The sequence below is a fragment of the Phaethon aethereus genome, assembly GCF_964289735.1.
Source record: "Phaethon aethereus genome assembly, chromosome: 1".
NCBI lineage: Eukaryota > Metazoa > Chordata > Aves > Phaethontiformes > Phaethontidae > Phaethon > Phaethon aethereus.
In genome coordinates, this window is record NC_138575.1 from 131,984,535 (window position 1) to 132,008,729 (window position 24,195).

Sequence of the window (24,195 nt, forward strand, 5' to 3'; positions counted from 1 at the left end):
ACATCAGCTATTAAGCCAGCTGGACCAAAATAATTATGGCAATGGGAGAACTGATGAATGACAAGTAGCGTACACAGAGCCTGGGGATGGCAGTGCAAAGGCAACTGAATATATCATGCATGCACAAGCGCCATCGTATGGTCAGGTGGTGACAGGGTCTGGAAACCAACAGTTCGTGCAAGGTGGTGGTATCTTCTTTCTTCTTTCTTCTTTCTTCTTCTTCTTCTTCTTCTTCTTCTTCTTCTTCTTCTTCTTCTTCTTATTATTATTATTATTATTATTATTATTATTATTATTAGGGAGGGAAGCTGTTGAAACTTTGTAAATGTTTAGCCTTGGCCTCGCAGCGAGAAGTGACCCAGAAGGGCAGGGACGTGCATCGCCGGGGAATTACGCTGGCAGCAGCACTGATGGGAAACCAGCATGCGAACAGGGCAGCGGCAGTTTAAGTCTTTCATGTAGGCAATGTTGAAGCTATCATGAAGATGACTCAGCACAGAAAAACAGTAGGAACTCCTTTTCCAGCAGTGAGCTGAAGGGAACTTTTGGAAGTGCTACAAAACTAATGTAACAAAACCATAATTTCAAAATGCTTTTGGATTTTGTGCATATTAATTGGAAATTTATGCTTCACCCCTTCAGAACAAAACCTGAGGTTTGGCTGGACATGGCATTCCCTAAATACATACTGAAGTGTCAGAAATAATTACTGACACAGTGCCTTAACTTTGTACCATTGCACAAGATACCTACTTATTTGTATTAGAGCAGCATCATGTATTACATCATGCTGCCGCCTTAAATATTGAAGTAATGCAGCCTGGCGCAGCAATGTCTTCAGTCAGCATTGTTGTATCCTTTAACAGTGCTTTAGTTCAACCTGAGCCAATACGAGGTACTGTATGATAGGTCAAGCCCCCTTCCCTGTTAAGGCTGTTCAAAACCAGCTGGTGCCTCAACAGGAAAATGGGGTGAGACAGGAGCTAATGTAACGGCTGCTAAAGTGGCAGAACTGCTCATCACCCTCTTTTTTTCCCCACCACGTTTTATTTTGGCTAGTTTAAAGGTGTTCCCCGAAAGGTATTGGGAGAGCACTCTTGTTTGAAAAATGAACTACCAAACTGTCCTCTCAGCCAAATATCTACCTGCTCCACCGTTAGGTATATTTAACTCCTACAGCAACAAACTTTATACACCAGTATCTAACCACAGGGTTCTGGTGGTTACACAGAGCTTAAAGTTCTACTTAAAAGTCCTGCATGCTACAGCCAAGGTGGTTAAAGCAGCAGTGTCTTTTTGCCTCCGTAGGTATGATTACAAATCAACTTTTCCTAAAAACTCTTCTTTTTAAGGTATGCAATGCAACAAAATAAAACATCAACCTACATTTTTATTGAGTCTAAGCCTACACATCTTTTTAAGCCTTTGTATCTTTCTCAGTGTTTTATAGCTCTTTCTTCAAAGAATGAACCTAAATAAGCATCATGCAGGAGTATAAGCTCTTTGCTTTATGTCTTTTCTGCAACACAGAATTACTCTACTGAGTTTCTGTACAGCCATTCACCGATCTTTTTCTAGTGAGCTAGTGTTTCTCATATGCAATAGCATAAGCAACGTATGTTTATACGTACTAATGCCTTAGAGAAAATTTCTATATGAAATTAAGCCAATGACTTTTTCTCCCCATGTTTTTGTGAAATCAGGGCTCTGAAACCCAGCCCAAGCACCACCACAGCTCTGGGAAATGCTCTCTTCGTGTAACCTTCCTTGTTACAGAACCAAACAAAATGCAGATACTCCACAGATACTCTCAGGAGTGCCTCCTTTCTTTAATCAGCTCACCAGAATAACTCCTAAAAATAATGAAGCAGGGGAAACTGCTGGAATTTGGGGAAAGGAGAAACAGAGATCTTTGGGGTTTATTTTGTTCATCATTCACTACTTGGAATTACAATATTACAGTTAAAATATCCTGGCTTGAACTACATTATCAGTGTGACTTAGTAGATCCATAGAACTGATACATGCACACAGGCTGGGATGTAGTATTAGTCTAATGGAGGTAGAGTGCAAAGTCATATGCATGAAGTCTTAAGTTACGTTAGGTATCTGAGCAAACATAAAGGTTATTGTCTACCTGGGGAAAGCAAAATTGAATTTCCCATATTCCCTGTCACCTGAAACCTCATGACAGAAACTTAATTTTGAATCCAAGCTGCCAACAGAAAAGATTGTCTTTCATCTGCATCTCTCATTTCTAAAAAAAAACATTAAGGTATTCAAACCTGTTCCCTCATCTGATTTACTGCACATCTCTACAAACACTGGAGCTGCTACAACAGGTATGGGGAATAAGCATCCAGGAGCAGGATAGGTCCAAGCTTCAGCAGCAGCCCAGACAGCTGCTCCTTTAAAGCAGATGTATGACCACAGTTGTCATTAATCTGACATTTCCCTATTTTAGCAGGCTCATGTTTCTACAGAAGTTACTAAGATGACTGATCTTCATTTCAAAGCTTCTGGTAACAGCATTTTTTCCCAATGTTTCTTCATGGCAAATTTAAGGTAGGGAGCAATTCCTTTGCCTGTTATGCAGCAAGACTGAAGTGGAAGAGAACTTGGAACAGGGCACTGGGAAGACACTTCTATGTCTTTTGTCACTGTTAGTAAGATGCTAGTCTGTAAGACAATAAGACCTTATGTACAAACACGGGCGGGCAGTAAAGGGATCACTTCCCCTCTCGTTTTCACAGATAGAACTGGTGGGACAAAGGGAAGGGAGAAAAGAAAGAGGAATAAACTGAACAAGCTCTGCTGTGGGTGTTTATTCCACTTTGGAGCAAGTTGAGTTTCCACCTGGAGTCAACTGGAATCGCAGTTCTGAACACTGGTCCTCCAAACCCCTCTTGCAAGTCCCTTGCCATGAAAAGTGTACATACAAATGATTAAAAACCATGAGTGATGCGGACTCCAGCATTCTACGCTGATGTCTTAGGGAGGTGTGAGTCCTCATTGTGAAGGGGAGCTGTGACCCTTGATGTCTGGAATAGGGTGTTTCTGCTCTCTTAAAAAATATTTTGCTCCATTAATAAGGTTTTCACACTCATGTGGATGGGAAGCAGAAACATTAAAAGAAAACAAACAAACAACCCAGAGGACTATCTCCAATGGAAAAACTGCTTTTGGACACTCTCTAGCCACAAAGGCTGGATACAGAGCACAACGCTGGGGAGCTGCAGTCGGTCAGGGGTTGCATGCAGACCCTGGAGAGCTGCCACTCTTTCCTCCCATAGCTCCCATTCAGGTTTAAACCCGACTTCAGTTCCATCAGAAACAATAGGCAACTAGGATCCACTTTTATTAAACCTCATTTCCATGCATAAAATCAAGCGAAGCAGCAGTCATCGCATTGGCATTTACAAAAAAATTAAGGTGAAGAACTATTTTGAGTTTTGTCCACCTTTGCTTCCTTGCAAGCTAATTTCTTATACTAACTAGGTAACCAAACTAAATTTTAACCGTGAGTGGTGTGCAGGGCAGTACAGTATTTGTGGTATGGATAAACCTAATGGAGAACTCAGTTTCTCAAGTAGCTCATTTAATTTGAGCTAACCAGCAAAAACCCCTTAGAACAACAGCCAGCGTCTCTTACTAGTTTTAATACAGAACCAATCACAGGTTGATAACAACAAAAACAAAGCCAAAACAGGTAGTAGTTCACTTAACTTACACTGGACTGGTAGGTTTCTTGGAGACCAGAAATCTTTTGCAAAATATTTATTGAGGTGATACAATTTCCTCCCCATAGAGAAGAGGTATCACTACACCAGCACCCTCCTCAAACCGATTACCAAGTTCTGACATTATTGGAAGAGATTCAGAGACCGAAGTGTAGGTACTGGTGCCAGCTGCCACTCCAGAATGTGGCAAGTGCGAGAGCTGCCAATTCCATGCTTGTGCCCTGGCTAGCTAACCCATTTGAAAGGCAGCTGCACACCCACACTGAGGTAGTGACCTATGAAGTGGGGGGAGGAAATACTTTTATTTCAAAGTGAAAGAGCTTGCAAGTCATCTGTTACTATTTTCATCCTGGCCAAGAAAATCTAAGTAATTTTCAGCTTCCTTAGTTTTACATGGTATCTCCTGTCATTCATCTAAATCTTGGCACCACAATTCAGTGAGTGCCAAGTGGGTGGATGCAGATGCATCAGCACATGAAGTATTTATGCTTGCACACTTCATACTTGGCTCTCTGATGCTGCAGCATCACGTGCTTCACATATACACTAATGTTCTCATTCTTTACACATGCCAGCAGAGTCAAAGCTTTCCAGTTAGAGGAAACATAACACTTCGGTGGCAAAAGAGAACCTTACACTTTACACTTTCCCCCCCTACCACCACAATGGGATAGGATACACGCTGTTTATGTCATATGTAAATCATAGCTCACACCCCAGACTACCTACACATGCTCCCACCTTCCTGTCTTCTTTTGGGAGGGGTCAGGAACAGACTTTGGGCCAGACACACTATTCTGTAACAACCATCCCACCCTTGGACAACTCTTTCCTGCACGACACAGCATATGTGCACGAATAATGAATGCAAGTCTACCATCAGAAGGAAGTGGAGAACAGTTCAGAACATAAGAAACTGCCTTGGGAGAGGGCTGCAGCTGCTAAAATAACCTGGCCCAGCCTGGAAGAGTCACTGTGAAAGCAGGCTGATGCAAGAACAGGCCAGAAGCAAAATTCACTACCCTGGCACTTCATTGCCTCTATTCCCTCTCTAGTCCCCAACAGTTCCTGTGCACACCCTCAGAGAAACAAAATATCACTTAATATTTCAGAGGGAACAAGACACTTCCATAAAACATTTCTTAATGTTACTGATAACATATGCCTACCTAATAAATCTGGTATCAGCTACAGCAGTATCAAATCATGTTTTAGACCTAAATTAAGTAATGACTGATGGCTATTTAGCTGGAAGGATGTAAGGCTGGCTACTAATCTTAGCGCTGGGACGATACTAGTACCTTGCATTTATCACCTACCCAAGTAAAGAAGTACATTAAGTGTTTTGGAAAGATTATGGCACTTTTATTTTTTAAATTGCAAATCAAGAGATTAAGGACTAATCTCCAAAATATGTGGATGCCTAAAAACACCTATGGGTGCTTAACCAATTTCTCAGAGGCATTTCAGCATTTCTGTATCATTAGACCCATACACTCAGTGCAGAACTCTTTGGACTAGGCTTCACCCCGGTGGTGGTGTCATTCTAGCACTCTGTGGTAGCTTACTTTCTCTTTTGTGCTCATTCTCATGGTCCCAAACTAGGTAAGACATAAATTTATCCAAGTTCCTAGAATTCAGAGTTACACAAATGAGCTTCCAAGGCATGGAAGATGCAGTCTTTGAAACAGACACATTTAAGACTGCATACTGGTCAAATACCAGGAGAATCGGGAAGAATTACAGCTGACTCTCTCTCTTTTAAAAAGGAGAAGCACTGTACAAAAAATTAATGTATTTACTCTGAACACCACGTGAGGTAGAAGTACTTTACAGATGGAGAAACTGAGTACAGAAGTGTAGATGGAATAATGGAATACAAAATACAATGCAAAATCAGGAACAAAACTCAAGCTGCTTCACTGAAGTCCATTTTGATGAGTGAAATGGTATTTACCTTTAGAATGCCCTTGAAGATACTAAACACAGCTTTGAAAATTAACACAGTACTTTGTATAAAAATAAGGGAAGTAACATGACTTGCTAAATTGTCGAGTAAAATACCTAGAACTATGTGCATTATTACAAATGAAGAAGTTAAACCTAAAGGGATGAAAGTATTAGCATCCTACAGTAAGTTTATTACATTATGTTTTCTCCTATGGAATGTGATTCAGGCAAACTAAGCCCAAGTGGTTTTACACCTTTTTCCTCATCTCATTTTGAATTGCATACCCCCCTCCCAGTCCCAAATCATTCCCTTCTACAGCCTTTTCCAGGTATTTTATAGTTCTAGATCATAGCTAATATTTGCTCAACATAACTTTGAAATAAGCAATTTACTCCTACTGTATAAAGAACTCCCAGGTCATCCACACAGAATTCCACAATGACAAACAGCTAAGTTCCAAACTAGTAATATTATTTTCATAAAACCATTCTAAAATAAGGTCAAAACAGTATTGCCAGTTCAGATCCAGTTTACTTGTAGTTTTTCTTTGGGGGTTTAACCAAAACTCATTGTAATATTGAAAGTAACACATTTAAGTCAGTCAACATTGCCATCCTAATTACAAAGTGTGATACAGCTAGAATCCTAAAGTCCGAACCATACAAACTAAGGAAGAAAGTTTTTACTGTGAACAGCTGTCTAAACAAAACAAGATGCTGTGCAGAATGGGTACTAGTCTTCAAGAGGGGTTTGGGGTTTTTTGCTTTTAATTCTTGTACTGGTTGAACAATCACTGCAGTCTGTTGTTACTCAGAAAAATTGTATGAATTAATGAAAATAAGCAATATTTTATTTCAATACCAGATTTATGGTTTGTGTGTTACACTGGGGCTGTCTTGACTGATATTAAGCACATATGTCTGAAACACAAAATAACATAAATTAGACATGCCATGGGACATGTACAATTAATTTCTAGTAAAATGTGGATAATTAAACCCACTTCTACACCAATTCTTTTACACTTTTAATGGTGATAGTGACTAGTATTTTAGTAAGACTGTAAAATTCAGTAGAATGTACAAGGACAACCATACAACTCAAACATAATGTCTGCACAGCTTCCAATTCCACTGTGAAAATATCCCCCCTCCAAAACACAAATAGCCACTTCATCTTTAAAAATGAAGCTCTCTCTTTTGTTCTTCAGTCATCATCAACAGTTGGCTTGATTGTCACTCCTCTTCTGATTTGACCCCATCCAATTAAACTGCAAAAAAACCCCAAGCCACAAAACAAAAAACCCAACAGTTACTTTTAATAGTAGTCAGAAACATCCAGGATAAATTAACATCTTTCTGTCATTCTTATGCCTTCAGTTCTTACATTTTGAGTTTTCTCCACCTCTCTCCCACCCAAAATACCCTACAAGATCTAAGACTGGTTAGTGGAAACACAGAATAAGAAAGGATGAGGGACAGAGAACATTTGTATGTTTGTAATCAGTTAACTATGTATCTGTGAACAGTAAACTAAAAATAAAAAAAATTTGTAACTTATGCTGTACAGGTGGACTGTAAATCTATTCACAGCTTGATTTCTTTCATCTATGCCTGCAGTGCTGCATTAGCTTCAAATAGAAAGAAAATGTGAAAATTCAGCCAAGACAGTAAGATTATAAAGAGAGCTGTAACTCTCAATGAACATGTAACCTATAAAAGGTAATCGACTCACAGGTAAGTTCTACTGTTTATATTCAGTAACATTAAGGCCCCTTTTATTGGCCACTCTTGCCTCAGAAAAATATGCTTGTAAAAAGAAATTAAGATTATGTTCATTTTCACAATCAGCAGGCAGCCCATGTTATTAATACAACTGTCTTTAAAACATTTCCAATTTCTGGTATAGAAAAACACTGTCTCAATTTGCATCTCAATTTTATTTGCTAAGCAGTAGAGCCTGTCTCTGGACACCAGAAAAGGAACTGAAATATATTAGACCAGCACTTCCCACTTTTTAGGGCCATATCCATAGGTTATAACTAGTCCACCTTTGATTTCACTGTTCCTGAATCACTAGTGTATCCTGTTTGCTTGGCCATTTGCTGTTTAACCTCTATGCTTCTATATATTTACTTTCTATTTTATATCTCCTGTTCATCTCTCGCTTTCACACTTTCTTCCAGCTTTTCAGTACTCCATTGCTTCAGGCTACAAGTTCCTTTTCAAAGGACCAACTGTGTATTACCTTTACTCCAATTGGATTTTATTATGCTGCTCTTCCCAGTTTGCCTCCTTTCTCTTTTCTCAACTTTCACTTTCCTTATGTTGTCCCTTCGCCCTTTTAATACAGCACAGCAGGCAACTTTTTCATAACAGGATCTTTATAGCAGGCTGCCACTACTTGTCTACCCTATAAACCAGAGACAAGTGGGCTATTCGGCAAAATTTGGTCACGTTTTTCAAGTGGGAAGTAATCTACAGAAGCCACAAAACTCACATTAAAATTTACATCGGCTGTCAGTCTATAGCTTTAAAAAAAAAAAGCAGCATAATTTCCAATCTAAATAGTTTCTCCTCTTCCTTTTGCTTTCCCTGACTTAATTTGGGTCCTAGTCTTTTTTTTCTTTTATTTCCACCCCGCTCTGTTCAAGAGATATTTCCTTTGTTTTTTTTTTTTTTTTTTTAAGGGAATAATCTATTCCCTAATTTGTCAGCTAGCTCTGAGACAGCAAGCACTGAATTCTCATCTACACTTTCCTGTTGGTCTGAAGAAGAAACACACAACCATGGACATTTAAAGCTTGGTTCTTTTTCATACAGTAAGGACTTCTTGTATGAATTACTATGTTCCTTTGTACTTTCCCCTCATACTACAAGAGCTGTGCAGGGCCACCGAATCTAAATACCCTTATGTCCTTATGATATTCATATAGTCTTATGGAACGTGCAATAGGTACAGTATGCATAATCATCTAAAGATTAGTATGGCATCAAGCTTAGAATGAATCATCAACCAATTCTGCTCATCATTTTCAGTCTCCAGATGCTTCTGTGCAGTCAGCCATTTTACACTTGTAATTTGAATGGGTCAATCCAGTTGATACTTTTTTTCTTTCCTCTCTAATGGTACATAAAGTACTCAAACCTTAGAATGTCTCTCCTGCATTCCCCTTCAAGGTTGCACTGGAAGTGACATACAGCTCCACAGGTTGAATATCACCGACTTAGGTGTGTATAAAGACAGGCTTTAGCTTAGCATTACTAGAATTCTCAAACCGTGCTGCCGAGATAGCCTACTGTTAGCTCAATTACAGCATGGGTCTTTTGGCAACAAACCATGAACCTCAGATGTTTCCTTGTCTGTTAAGTAATAGGTATCTACCCACTATGATGCTGCTTTTAAAAGAGGTTAGAAATGAAATGAAGCATACTACAATAACAGTGTCAATGTGTTAGGAGAATCCAGATACATTTTAAAAACAGACATACATTTACCTATTCTAGAGCAAAATCAGATCCATGTATTTTTTGTTAACAATACAATGACAAGGTGCTCTACCCATTTAGCACCAACTTACCGCCAGTGTTTCTCAACTCTTCGGCTCAGGGCAATTTTTTCTCCCACTTCTGTGCATACTGGGTTAGTTAGCACAATCTTCCCCAAATCAGCCTTTACTGCACTGACTCTCCCTCCAGTAGATAAAGATCCTATGTTTACCATTAAAACTTCATTCTTTGATAATTTTTGCACCTGAAGAAGGATACACAAAACTATGAAACATAGGCTTTATTACTTAAAAAAACATACCACAGACAATACTGAATATCTTCTGTTACCTAGCTGCCACAAAAAAAGATGTAACTGAGAAGTGCAAAAACTGTAAGATCCTCATACACAAACCATGCACAACAATGTCAGTGGACAAAGAATATATTTATGTATTTGTCCTTTCACATATGTTGTGCATGTAGTATTGCAGGTTCTTGGTATGCTATACTTTCTCAGGATTTCTCTACATTTTCTATAAAACATACTGAAGATTGCACATACTGTATTAAAAGCACACACAGTCTCAGACAGTGCTTCAAAATGGAATGTTATACCATTCTTCTAAATGATCTGGATATTCTCATTTCCCTTATGCCTATATACATCAAAATGACTTCTCAAAAAATAGTTCATTTCACAGGATAAAGAGAGCACTGAAGTATTTAACTTACTGTTGCATGAAGCAGTTTATAGATTTTAATGCTAACAGGGAAAACTATTATCTTTTAGTTTGATTTGTGTAAAATGGACCATGGAACATGAGACTGTGCCGTGCATCAAGCACAGCTTCTTCTCCACTACAGTGTTTCAAAAATACTTAGCTTTAAAAAGTTCTTCAGAGAGAAAATCTACAAAAAGCATAGTGTATAAAACTAATTATTGCACAAATGAATAGGCTGATAGCAAAGGAAAACAACTCTTGGTATGTTTAGAAGAATACTTACCTTTGGGACACATAAATACTCTATGTTACTTTAAACTATTGTGATATGAATTCCTATTCCTCTGAAGAGCATTCTTCTATAATATTAAATATGCAGTTAAGTTGTGACAAGCATATATGAACAGGGAGACATCATTATTACATGAATTAAAAAAATGTACATACTAATACAGCTTAGGACAAGAAGAGAAATCAGGAAAAATACAAAAACGGGTACAGACCTTTGCAGCTTTCTTGTCTCCTTCAGTGCGCACACCTAATAGTCGTCTCAGCAAGAAATAGGAAATTTCTAGCTCTGTAAATATTTCTGGCAGTGCTCCAACCGCACCAAGAACTTGGCCTACCATTCGGTCAGCCCGACACAAAGTTGGATCAATCTTAGTTCCAACACCTACAACACAACAAGGGAAGTAACAAGGAGTAACTGAAAGGTAGCGGTCACATTTACATATTAAAATATTTGAAGATCTAAAACCAACAAACTGAGAATGTACTGAGAATTCCCTGTTACCTGCACAGCACTTTCAGAATATCAGCAAGACTGTGAGCTCTGTCTAAACAGATGAAGAAATTATTCTACTGTTAAAGCCGGTACAATTAACAATGCAAGTTGATCTGCATTGGCCAATGACATTCAGGAAATTTGTTTATTTATTAAATATCTGATTTTCATACTTATGTTGTCTGCCTCTACATATATGAATTATTTGAAATTGCTCATAGCATTTTTGTTTACTACATTGAAATAAATCGTTGAATGAAACCAAGTGCTTTCAATAAGCATGAAGAAAGAAATCTTTTCGTAAGAGAATATCCTTACCTATAAGACCTCCTGGAGCAGCATATTGTAGATCATTGTGTTCAGCAAAGAGTGACACAATTTTGGAAAAGATTGGCTTGCACATGAGTTTTCCTTCACTGTCCTTGGACACAATACCAGGCCGGACCTCAATTTCCTGACCCACCTAATTACAGAAGTGAAACAGTGATTAACTGGTTGTTTCACAGGAACATAAAGGTAACTACTAGTCACAGATAAGACCTACTTATCCCAAGATCTACTGTTGATACAAGTCCTTGGTTCTGGGCTACTGTAGAACTTTGTTGCACTGTTTATGGTAAATTGAACAATACTGAAAGCTCCGTATATTATAGCCAATGTAACAATTGATTTTCTCTTCAATACAGTTAACAAAACTGCTTTAGCAAAGGATATTTATGATTATTAATTCCAGAATTTAAAATTTAGTGTATTTTTTTTAAAATGACATTTCATTTAGAAATGTTACAGCGCTGAGAAAAATTGAGTTAATTCAATCGGGGAAACTGATCAGCATCAATAAACTGCAAGACAAAGAAAATACAAGCTGTATAAATGTTCGAAGATGTAGTTTGCTTTCTCATCCAACAGAGCAACCTCTGAAGTTTCCATCTATTGACAGTGTCCCACAAGCAAAATAAAAAAATTAAAAGAAAAAAAAAATCACAATATCCTTGAACACTCAAACGGGGAGTGGGACCTGTGGGAACCCACACACATTTCAGAGGTACCTTTAAAGTTCTTTTGACCCCCTTTTTCTCCCCCAATAATTCAGCAAGTAAAAGTGGTAGGACTGGAAAAAAACCTGGCTCCCTCAATTTTTGTAAGCAATGAAATCAGTATCATTATTAGCAAAAGTTAAGACTATGGTAACAAAAATACTTATAAACCCAATAAAAATCAGTGTTTCTTGTTCTGGTGCTTTAAAACAGGAACGTAAAAATGAGGCACAGACAGAAAGGACAGGTGCCATCTGACTGTATTCTAGTTTTAAAAACATTAAATTATATAGGCTTATTTTGTACTAAGCATGCAAAAACTCTACTCGTTATCATCATCACAAGTCTTCAGACAAGAGAGGGAAAAGGTTACCTTTAAAACACCCTTTAGAATACTGCCACCAGCTACACCCCCCTTAAGGTCATCAACTTCACAGCCAGGCTTGTTGACATCAAAGGATCTAATTACTGAAAAGAATAGACCGTAACCAAGATTATATTTAAGATCACGTTTTCAAAGAATTAGAACCTTTCTTTAGCAACTCTGCTTCCCTATTCTTATTACGGTATATACATATTTATAAATATTATAAAAACATAATTCAGGGATAACACTAGAATATGATGAATATTTTATGCCAAATTTTAAAGTATATAGTTGATTTTGTTCAAAAAAAGCTGCTCATATATGTAAATGGCTTTGTATACTGTTCCTGCATAGTAAAGATTAAGTTAAATACCAGTATCTGAAAAAGAAAGCAATGGTTAACTATATTAAAAAACCCTCCTCATTCACAATGTCAGTTGTGAATATTGTAACCTTGTTTTAATGTAGTCAATTTTTATGCATTCTGAACATATGCTTTATAGGTCTCTCATGTTTTAGGGAGGTGGGGGAGCAAACAAACAGATTCATTGTAGTGTAGGGGAACTGAATTTCAGAATATGCTGGACAAAACCAGAGACTTTCAGGAGAGAGGACTAACACAGAAAAACCTAACCAGGCTACCTATAAGATTTTTATGGAAATAATTTTATTTTCAGATTCAACAGTTTGTCAATACTTTGTTAAACCAAATTTAAATTCATAGCAACTAACGGAATGTTTTAAGACACAGGTAAGTTTCTCATCTTTATTGCACTTTAGTGCTGTCATACACATAGAAGATACACAAAACCCAGCAATTACCTCAAATATAATTAACTATAGCACTTAACTATGAATAAATAATATAGCTTTCAGACAATATGCAAGTTTTAAAATAAGAGCACACTAAATCCTTTCAAACATACCTCTTCAGAGCATTCAGCAACATGCTAGTCCAAGTGTAGATACATGTAGTAAATGGTTAGCCACGAAAGCCCAGACCTAAGCATTTACGTACCAATAAGCCTTGGTTCAGATGTGAAGTCTCGCAAAGGGACTGGGATTTTCTTCACTATATACTCGCAAACTACCTCAATGTTGTATTTCAACTGTGCCGAGATTGGAATTATTGGAGCTCCTTCTGCAACTGTACCTAAAACAAAATCAAGTTCAACATCAAGCCTTAATACAGTATTTACAGCAACAAGACCAAGTGTTCCATCATTGTTAAAAACACTAATCAATGTCAAGGTATATTTTTATGTATTTCCCAAAGCAGTGACTATCACAGCATTTATCCTTCCCTTCAACATTTTAGCTCAAACCAACCAGACCTACTTTTCAAGGCATTCGTATTGCCTCTGGATAACTGTGTACTGAAGAGCTGTACAGTTTCTCTCTGAACATTGTGCAAGATAATCTTCTGCTCTAAGGGAGAATTCATTTCTCACACTGTGATCAGAAATATTCTTAAGATAATTTCCTTGCAGAGATTGGTATCTCAGTATTTGATATATCAGTATTAATTTTACAGTCAGATTTCATTCTGATGAACTAAAATTCCCATCAATTTTATGATCTTTTTACCTAAGTTTTGCAATATAAATACTTACTTTAGAAAAATCCTGATTTTATGGAAGAATTTATTTAGTTATCAAGCCTTGTTAAATGTTATTGGTTTTAATTCTATCTATGTTTCTTGTGATAACTCCAGTTCTCACAAAGAACTCCAAATCTACACGTCAAGCCACTCTGACATAGCTGTATGAACAGCTTATGTAAGGCAACAATTCTGAACTAAACAAAAAAGAGACCAATTTGCTACTTTTGAAGGTGACAACCCAGCTCTGCAGCTTTCACATACCCCAGCTAAAGCAGATAAGCAGGGAAAACAGTGGAAGTTCATGGGAAAGATAAAACTAGACTAAAAGTTGAGCAGAACTTTGTGGACTGAGTAGGATAACCCTTTCTGAACTGGACTTACAGAGAGATAAAAGACCAATCTTTTATTAGATAAAAGTCACTAATGCATTTGTACCTACAAGGTGCCCCTAACAAATACCGCTTCATTCTCTCCTGCACTGCAGTAAACTCACAGTACAATCTCTAGCAAAGAAACAATCCAAAAAGGGACAATACCAAGAAGAAATCACAAATTCAGTGAAAGCTACTAGACAAGAGCTCTGACCAACAGCCATTAACACTACTGTATGTAAGCAGTTTGAAACAGGTAAGAAGCACAACCTCAAAAGTCTATTTTTTAGATTAACAGACTATGTAGACCAGCATTGTCTGAGAGAAGCTTTTCTATAAACATATAGAAAACCACCAAGGCCATGGCCAAATGCTGAAGAATTTCCACCACTAACTGAGTTTCTGCTGTTGAAAACTTACCTTGTACAAATGCAAGAATCTGTTCATACTGTTCTTTAGCCTGGCTCTCCTTCACCAAATCAATCTTATTCTGTAGAATCAAAATGTGTTTCAGTTTCATGATTTCTATAGCAGCTAGATGTTCTGAGGTCTGGGGTTGAGGGCATGACTCATTACCAGCTGAAAGAAGAAAAGTGACTGCAATATAGAAATTATAAGGACAGACAAAACTCCTGCAGTTAGGACATCCACTTCCCACTATATCTTTATAAAAGACGACAGTGATCTCTCAGTAAGTTACATGTGACGCATCCAAGTTAATAAGTACCTACTCTTCCTCAGAAGTGATGGCTGTAGCACCCATACAATACATGACAGAAGAGAGGTTGCCAGAGTGGTTCCCCCATTCTACTTGCTCACAGTAGAAACACACCTCTAAAATTTCCAAAGATACTGACAGCTAACTTGTGTCTACTTGACTTAGTCCTTCAGGTCTTCAGACATCTCAGTACTGACTGTAGCATAATGGACAATTCACCTTTCAAGAAATATCTTAAAATTCTATGGCATTTTCTTATCACTAAAGACATAAAAATGCCAAGATCCCCGAACTCTATAACACACAATAAATATATCAAGTAGGTGAGGAGGGCAGTTATCAGCATAGTCTGGATGTCAGCCATTCAAGAAGCCAAGAAGCCCGAGGTGCCATTATGGTGGTTAATCTCACTTGACGTTTGGTCTACCACACTTTCTAGATCTAAACAAGCAGAAGGAATGATAGCTCATTAGCTATCTCAGACTACTTAAACTACAATATCTGAAGCTGTTTTCCTTATTTATTGACATGCCCTATCTAGGTACTATTCACCACTGCAGAGCACTAAATTTTTCTATAGACATACAAAAATCAGTTTTATTCACTTCCTGTTGGTTGCAAATCAGAACAAAAGTTGTCTAAATCAAGGTAAATCTCCCATACCTTGATTTTACCCGTATTCATCTGGGTTTACTGTTTGTACTGATATTTGTGGACTCTCCTGTACGACAAAGGCTACATACATATTTAAAGCAAACTGAAGCTTCAGAGAAGCTCAAAATGTACCTGTAGCTAGTCTATCTCCATAAAATTATATAAATTTTACAGTACCATACCACTACAAGGTTTCATCTTACCTAACTAATCTTCTGTCGATTGTGCCATCTACCAGACTAATGAGTATGTATAGCAATGTTTAAAAGAGACAGCTCGTGAAGGTACATTTTCATTGTAGCATCACTTTATTTTCTTAAACACATCTCAAAAGCATTCACTCCTTTTAATCCCTCACCCAGCCCCACTACATTTTAAAACCCTTATAAAGTGGCTTCATGATATTAAAAAAAGAGAGCTCTGCTTTTGCGTAGCAATCATTACCTATCAACAGTAAAGCTGCATCCATTACTGCTGCACCGTTCAACATAGTAGCCATCAAAATATCATGGCCAGGACAATCCACAAAAGAGACATGCCTGTTGTAGAAGAAGGTTAAAAAGAAGTCCAAAAGCCAATTATCAACAATTTCTCTGACTGGTTTATGTGAGTGACTAGGCAGACTCAAAAGTTAAAAGCATCCTTAGAATAGATAACCAAACATTTCAAGACAGATGCTGAGAAGTAATACCTTAAAAGTATTTTCAAAAAAGTTCTAAAAGAACACAAAGACTACTGAACAGTTTTTCTGAGTTCTAAGATTCAATACCTTATATCCATATTAGGTACTGCTTTAACATTCCACAAACTGTAAATTAGACTAGATTTAAATGCACCATAATAAATAAAAAAGCTAAACAAAACAACCAACAAACACACCACACAAGATTTCTCTTCTCTCTTGGAGATGTCTCCCATCCTCCAATTTTAGAAAATCATGTATCTTTAATTACACAGTTGTAATTGCACTTCACTTCAATGATTTATCTACAGAGATATCTTAGTTCCAACCTTACGATTTTATTGTGCAGACCATAATAGTTGATACACTACACCCTTGCCTGAACTTATTCAGTGAAGAATCCTTGTTTCCTGGTATCATGCCACCAAAAATCAAGGGACTAATTTGCTTTTTTGCTGACAATGTTAAAAATCTACTATAAGCAAATAAACAGTAAGATAAAGAATCCAAAGCTTTTAACCAATAGTTTAACAATGGCTGCGTGACTGTCACACTACAACAGAAGTTATTGTTAGAACAAGCACTCTGTTGGGAATCTGAGGAAAGGAAGGAAACACATGATTACAGCACTATGTGTATTTCATACACAAGCATCAATCAGGAATCTTGTACAACAGTCTTCATGACTACTCTCATTTGAGCAATCATTGTAAAAACCCATGTAACCACTGTTGTGGTTACTATGCTTGCATAATGACCATGCTATGCTTTATTAGAAATTAAGTAAATAAAGAACACTTGGCCTCCAGTTAGAGACCTGATCTCACATTAAAATAAATATATAAAAGCCTGATGTTTAAGAACTTTGAAAACTTTTCTGCCTTTAAGAAGAAAAAGTTTAACAGTCACCCTCCAGAAAGGAATTTTAAAGATGTGTTTGTGAGGTCCGCATCAGTTCTCATTCTAGGAGCTTTAAAATGTACTTATATTAATGGCAGAAAAATTTCACTTCAAAGTCCTGCAAATACCTGAGGGCAGAAGACACAGTTGTGCTCTACCATGGTCTGTGCTACTATTAAACTAATAAAAACAAGGCAGTTTAGATGAGACCTTAGATCAGGGGTGCCCAGCAGATGAGAACATGTGGTCTATCATAATCATTCAGCCTACAGCTCAATCATGACTATTTTCAGTTATGTAAAAGGACGTAAACACAATTTACACCGTTCATTTTACAGCAGTTACCTGACTAGTTTAAAATTCCCTTTGGTGCCAGGAATATCTGTAGGGAACTCATCTGGGGTGCTACTTCCACAGGATCGGTAACACTCTGGCCGGGAACAGCTTGGGTCATCCAGCTTGTAAATCTGTAAATATTTTTTTTTTAAATTGAGAAAAAGTTTAATTGATTAAGGATTAGTTACCTGTAAGCTTACACCCACCCTGAAACATATGTGCTAGATTTATAGTAATGACTCACCTTTGCATTAGCATAACCCAGCTTGATTGTGATATTTCTTTCCAGTTCATTTTTAAATCTGACAGTATGAACTCCAGATATAGCTTTGACTACTGTCGACTTTCCATGGGCTACATGACCAATTGTACCTATGTTTCAAAAGCAAATGTTTGTCAATAAACCATTGTTTAATTTTGTGCAATGTTCCATTATGATCAACACATAATTACCCCAAACTCTCTGCAGCTGGTAATTCCAGAGCTCCCATCAGAAGCATCTATGGGTTTCAGAATCATTTTTGTTTAAACAAACAAGATCCTAAATTGAGCTTCCAATGGGCAGATTTCTGCATTTTCATGAAACTCATTTCAATGTTTAATTTTAAGGTAAAATAAACTTTGCTTTAGCAACTATTCCCCACTTCATTCAACAGTATTCTTGAAGTAAAATTGGCACTTTTCAAGTTAAAAGGGTTTGACAAGCCTCTTCCTGTACCCTGATAAAAACCACTGTATCTATATTACTGTCTGTTTCAGTAATAATTTCTTGAAAGTGTTCTCACATAGGTACCATATGCTAATGCATGAGCACCAGAGCCCCATTAATGCACCCCTCTTTTTTAGAAGTTTGTTTTTACCTATATTAATTGTTGCTTGTCTGCTGATGACTTCTGGTGAAAGAGGCGTCAACTTGGTAACATCCTGTATGAGGGAGATTTTAGAATTTATTCATCTCGTATCTAAATATTTAGAGAGTAGTACATGTATTTTCTTAAAAATTATTCAGTAGTTCTATTCAGCAAAGTCGAATCAAGCTCATTAAAATAATTCTAGATATGCATTCCAGCCTTTTAAGTATGTGACATAGGACAAAAAGTGAACAAAATCCTGACTGTAAATCAGTACAGGTTGCAACTCAAAACACTTGATTGTAAATCGGTATAGTCTGCAAGGTGTTAAAGATCGAAGTAAACAAAACCAAACAAAAAAAAACCCCAAAGAAGCTCTAACTCACAAAAACACCCTTATCTACCCACAAACTTAAATTACACATAACAGGCAAATTCAAATTAACTTTCCATGGGCTATATGGTGAACTGCGGGTATGTTTTAAAAACACATGTTTATCAATAAACAGTCATTTATTTGGTATAAGGTTCCATTACAGTCAATATATAATTACTATTAACACTTTGGAGTCAGTAGGTCCAGAGACTTCATTAACACCATAGTTAGGTTTTTTTTTCCCTAAATGGCTACGTTTTCCTCTAATATTGTTATTGCTGCTTTAGGTACCAGACAAAAATTCTGCTGTCCTAAATAGCCTGTTTCATGAACCTACTGGTAGCACATGGCAAATCAAAACATCTGCAAATAACTTACGTATAGTTAAAAACACAACTCTTTCAGAGTTGTTTTGTTTGTTTTTTTTTTTAAAGCTGTTTGTCCAAATATTGGACAAATGTTGAAATCCACTGAAATGTTCCTCTGTACTATTTTTGAAACAGTTTACAGTTAATTTCCATCCTGCACTGAATTCATGTGGATGAGCTGCTCAGTTCAAGCAGAGATTGATGATGCCAAAAGAGTCCTCAGGACAGGATATAAATATTTTGCTAAGATACAAATAATACACACATTAATTTACATTAAATCATAGATCATTTACAGTGTTACATGCAGGTTCTGTGCATAACAATCACATAAACACATCTGTGTAAAAATGGAAACTCACTTATTCTGTTCTCAAGTACTACAGGAATAAAATGCTCACGTCCAATAAAAAACCACCAGTTTTGTCCACCTAACTCAGACAATTAAATTTGTATTTCTTGTATATCTAATTTAAAATGACTACACGCACTGAAGTCATCGATGGGAAAATGACCTGCAGATGGCACCATCTAGTAGGGTGACAAGCACGTAAGCATGATGCAAATCCTGTCATCAAGAGAAATGTCCCTGGTACACACAATTATGCACACATGCAATTTTTTCCTCAAGACTGGTATATGGTTAAGTTCAGCTATAAGCTCCAGTCAACCGCATGCATTCAAGGGCCAACTGAAAAAGTACAATATAGGCCTTAAAGGTAATTCCTACTGACCTCCCCACCAGGCCTATCTGTGCTCGTTCTGACCGGCAAATGCCATGGCCAGCAATGAAAGGAAGTAAGGAAACTTTCTGAAATTACTAACATGCTTCACTAATTAATATCAACATGCTTATCTATAACACAAAAAGAATTCTTGTGGTCAAACCCCAAGAATATCAAACGTTATTACTGTAAAGACAAATAAGCCCTTCTAGTTTGCTGAACACCAGGAAGGCAGCAATATGACTTTCGACCACTGTTGTCTCCATATATGTGTAGTGAGACAGCCCAGGCCAGACATTTAATAGGCAAAACTACCACAGCAAGAAACGACTGCAACTTATTTTCTTAGTCGTCAAGAAGATTTTCTTAGCAGACCAACCACAGCAGGGCTGGCAGCCAATCCATCTAGCCCGCTGGGGAAACAGATCGCCAACTTATCGTTCTACTTCGAGAAGGGAAGAGCTTTTATCGCCGCTAAAGCAGGACACCCCTCACGAGGAGGAAACTGCACGTCTCCACCACTGCCACACAAAGGCTCCTCTCGCCAAGCCAGGACGCCAAGCCGCCGAGCCTCACCCCGCCTCAACCCGCTGCGACCAGCCCAACCTGCTCCCAGCGCCGCCGCTCTGTCCCGCGCCTACGGCCTGCTACCCACTCTCTCAGCCCCGGCGTGCTGCTGCTCGGCCCCTCGAAGGACCGCTGCCTTCCGCGCCCCCTCAGACTTCAGCGGCCTCAGCGGGGCCTGGAGGGCGGCACGGGTCCCCTCAGCCTCCCGGCTCCGCCGCCGCCCTCCCCCCGCAACTGCCCACCCGGCCCCGTCACCCGCATCCGCCGCGCCTCGGCGCCCTCGGTCGCAGCCACCAGCCCCCGTCCCCCGGGCGCCCCCCGAGCAGCTCTCACCAAGGTGGCGAGGTCCTGCCGGCTGAGGTGCGGCTGCCCCAGAGTCACTCCCGCCTCATCCCCCGCCATCTTGGCCCGAAGAGGAAGCGAGGAGGCTGGCGCGGCCGCCTGTACCCCGGCTCCGATCGGTGCCCCCGCCGCCGGCACGCAGCCCGGCACCCGCCAGCCGAGAGGCAGACGTCCGGTTCGGGGACCCGCCGCGCTGGGCGGCGCGGAGCCGCCGCCAGCCCCGCCGCGCGGCGGGAGCGGCTCAGGCGCGCCGCAGGGCAGCCCCACGAAGGACCCCCGTCGCCCTCGCGCCGGGTGATGCAACCGGGCCTGCCGGAGGGGCCGCTTCGCGTGCGCCGGCGCCGCCAGGGAAGCGAAGGTGTGCGCATGCGCGGGGCGGGGCCGCGGCTGTCGGAGGGCGGCTTGCGCCTGCGCCTTGCGCCTGCCGCCGGGTAACGGTCGTGGGCTGAGGGTGGTGCGGGGCTGCTGAGGGGAGGCCCTGGGTCGCGTGGTGCTGGTTAAAAAGCACGGCTAGGGAGTACGTGTGGGTGATCTGACACGTAGCTTTCAGTTATCGCTGCAGGAACAAATGTATGGGGAATCCCCGCTTCTAACTATTTCTGTGGAAAGGGGGCTGGCTTTTGGCTTTATGGCAGGTCGTCTGGGCCCGCAGTTACTCGGTGCTTGTGCTGTGTGTACTGCATATGTAATCTGCTGCCATTGCTTCGGTAGGGTGATCAGGATGGGGCCCTAGTTTGGTTGAAAGATAGACCCAAAAAGGAGATTCATCCTGTGTTTCTGGTTTATGCATCGACATTTGTTGATGCATGTCTAACAGCATGAAAATGTAAGTTTAGTTGGGGCAATGAATGGGTGTGATGCAGAAAGGAAGATGGGGGTAAAATTGAAACAAGATATGCTTATATGTACTGGAAATGAGCATATCTAATTTGATGCCTGGTCAGTTTATCTGCCTGAACAGTAAAATGTTGCTCTGCAAATGTTAGTAGTCTCTGCTGGCCATCAGCCTGATAAGATTTTGATTTTCAACCTTTCTCTTGTTACTGTCTTTTGTAGGCTCAGTGCTTAGCGTTGGGGAGACCATATGGATATAAGACCCTACCCTGAGTTATGAACAGCTTGAATCTTTTGTACCAAGCAGCTAAAAACCCCACTAAATGTGTGCTGTTTTCAGAGTTGGGTATGACAAAAATACTTTAAAAATTGAGTTAAAATCCCTGGCCCAGTGATGAGAGCCAGCTTAGAGGTTTAATGGAGACTAAAGGCTGAATCCACAACCCTCCTCCATGGGAAATTTAATTGCCTTCTCCTTCAGGGAAACTTCTTAAAGACACACAGGATATTGCTACTAATAGGATTTCTTCTATGATCAGAGAAACAGGTTTCAATGTAAGTAACCAGTTGTGTCAAATACATGCACATTCATCAACACTGGCTTTTGCCTGCTGGCAAATGTGCTGATTCTCAGATTTTGCCTGGCTAACTGCTTGGGTCAGAAAAAACAGGTTTGGAGCACACAACCAATGCAATGATGGAAATCTGTACAAAACTGGTATGCCTGGTTTAACGATGCTTGTAACCTCCCACTTTCACAAATACTGCTATTTCCATTCTTTCCCAGTACAAGAGCTAGGAATGAGTTCTGCTGGATATACCTAGAATACGTTGCCAGCATTCTTGTTTTCAATAAATGCATATGAACATGTGGTAAGCAATCTTACAGTATATATAATGGTGTTGCCAATACAAAATGTATTTTGTCTTGCAACCCAATAATTTTGCACATTGGTTTGGAAAATAAATTTTCATATCTAATCTTTCATCAGGCCACATGGTGTTTTCAATTCTATATAAAATATCTCACTTCATGTAAAAAAAATAGATGCTTATGACCGAGACACACAAAGTATAGTGGGAACATGATGCAATATTTTGTTGTATTGCCTCGATGTCCAGGCATGTATAATTACCCTTTTATGAAAATTAACTCAAAATACTAGACTCTCTAGTTACTTAGCTGTTTAAATTGTGCAATAATGCAGTGCAATGTAAAATTACAGAAACAGTTTTTTGTCACATTTGCACCAGCCTTTAGAAAGGATTTAATCCTTGCCAAGAACCTTGTCAGGAATCTGAAAAAAGTAACACAAACCATTGCTCCTATTTTAACAATGAGAATATATATTTTACATACTCTGAGACAGTCTTGTTACTGTGAATCACTATCTGGGAATATTTGTAGTATGAAGAAAAACCAGAAGAGTCTAAAGACTGAAAATGTCTAACTAAAGTAGGTAAAAACATTTCTAGGAGTTGTCAGGTATGTTATATGTATACGCCTAAATTAAATGTTTGAAATTATTCAAATTAAGTGGTAAATAGTATATTAATATAACTCAAAAACTTATGTCCAGGATTTTATTAATTGCAATAGGCTTGTTTAAGCCAGTGGGAACTACTTAGTAACCGATTTCGTGCAGATGCCTAAATCTGAGAGATCAGCCCAAAGCGTAATGTCTATACCGCTGGTCATTGTTGAGTGTCCAGATTTAACAGCCTCACTTTTTTATTTTGGAGATTAGAATTGAGGCGCTATTAACGTACTTCGATTTTTCAGTAGACCCACACTGTCCAATGTGAAGAAGAAGGAGATGGGAGGGGTGTGCTTTTAAATGTTTAGAATAAGTATGTCAAAGCTGTTGGGTGTTTTTGTTTTTTTTTTCTTCTTGGCTAGGTTTGAGGTCCTCTTCTGTGGCAGTGTGTAGGAGAGACCTGAAGATTATTTTATGCCTCAGCTTTCCACAAACTGCAAACAACAAAATGACAGTGAGGTAAAACAAAAACAGTCCTGCTTAGCTTTTTCCACCATCACTGACTTATGAAAGTCAAAAGTCTGAAGAGGGCAGAAGGGTGCATGAAGTTTTGGTATCTGTGCATGAGAAACTTACTTTCTACTGCAGTTTTTCTTTGCTGAAACATGAAATGTGAGAGGGTATGTGCTTGGTGCAGCAGAAGACATATCGCCTGAGTAAGGGAGAGAATGTCTTTCCTTGAGACTTAGCAGGAGAGGTAGCTGTCTTGGCGGAGTTGGTATGTAAAGGTTGGTTGTTTCACCGTCAGCACACAAGTAACAGGTTTTTAAACAGTGACTGGGGAGATGGAGCAAATTTACTGCACGAGTAAGCGCGTGAGGTGGAATAGTATGAAGTTTGCTGAGTAGAGAGGGGTCAGGCCGTTGGGATGAAGGAGCGAATGGCAGCAGGTTGATTGTAGTGTGGGATAAACAGGCGGTGAGGGAGCAGTAGGAGGGCAGAGTGGGAGCAGGAGTAGGAAGTCTTTTGTGAAGCAATGGGTGCGATAGGTGGTTCATTGTGTGAGGCTGTGAAAGGTGGGAAAGACATTCAGCTTGGGGGTGGCAGCGGTAGAGGAGGTACAGCTCCTGTTTTATCAATCAAGAATGGGGTGGGGGTGGTAATAGGAGACCGAAAATAGGCAGCGAAGGGGATGGGAATGGCAACAAACAGGGAGAGGATGGCAGCGTCTGGCCTGCTATTGAAAGCAGCGAGCGACATGGAAAGTGACAAGGGGCTACATAGCAGGTAGCAGCAAA

General features: G+C 39.2%; 1 protein-coding gene across 1 annotated transcript; it reads right to left on the reverse strand.

Annotated features, from left to right (window-relative positions):
• Window positions 1-6,647: 6,647 nt before the first annotated feature.
• Window positions 6,648-20,645, reverse strand: EIF2S3 (eukaryotic translation initiation factor 2 subunit gamma; the record flags this gene model as incomplete). The annotated part of the gene is made up of 12 exons (XM_082000243.1): window positions 6,648-6,961; window positions 9,272-9,444; window positions 10,408-10,577; window positions 11,007-11,151; window positions 12,099-12,193; window positions 13,111-13,245; window positions 14,487-14,645; window positions 15,883-15,977; window positions 17,366-17,487; window positions 17,601-17,728; window positions 18,217-18,280; window positions 20,577-20,645. The coding sequence occupies 12 exons, from the start codon at window positions 20,643-20,645 to the stop codon at window positions 6,898-6,900; spliced, it is 1,419 nt and encodes a 472-aa protein (XP_081856369.1). The 3' UTR covers window positions 6,648-6,897.
• Window positions 20,646-24,195: the final 3,550 nt, after the last annotated feature.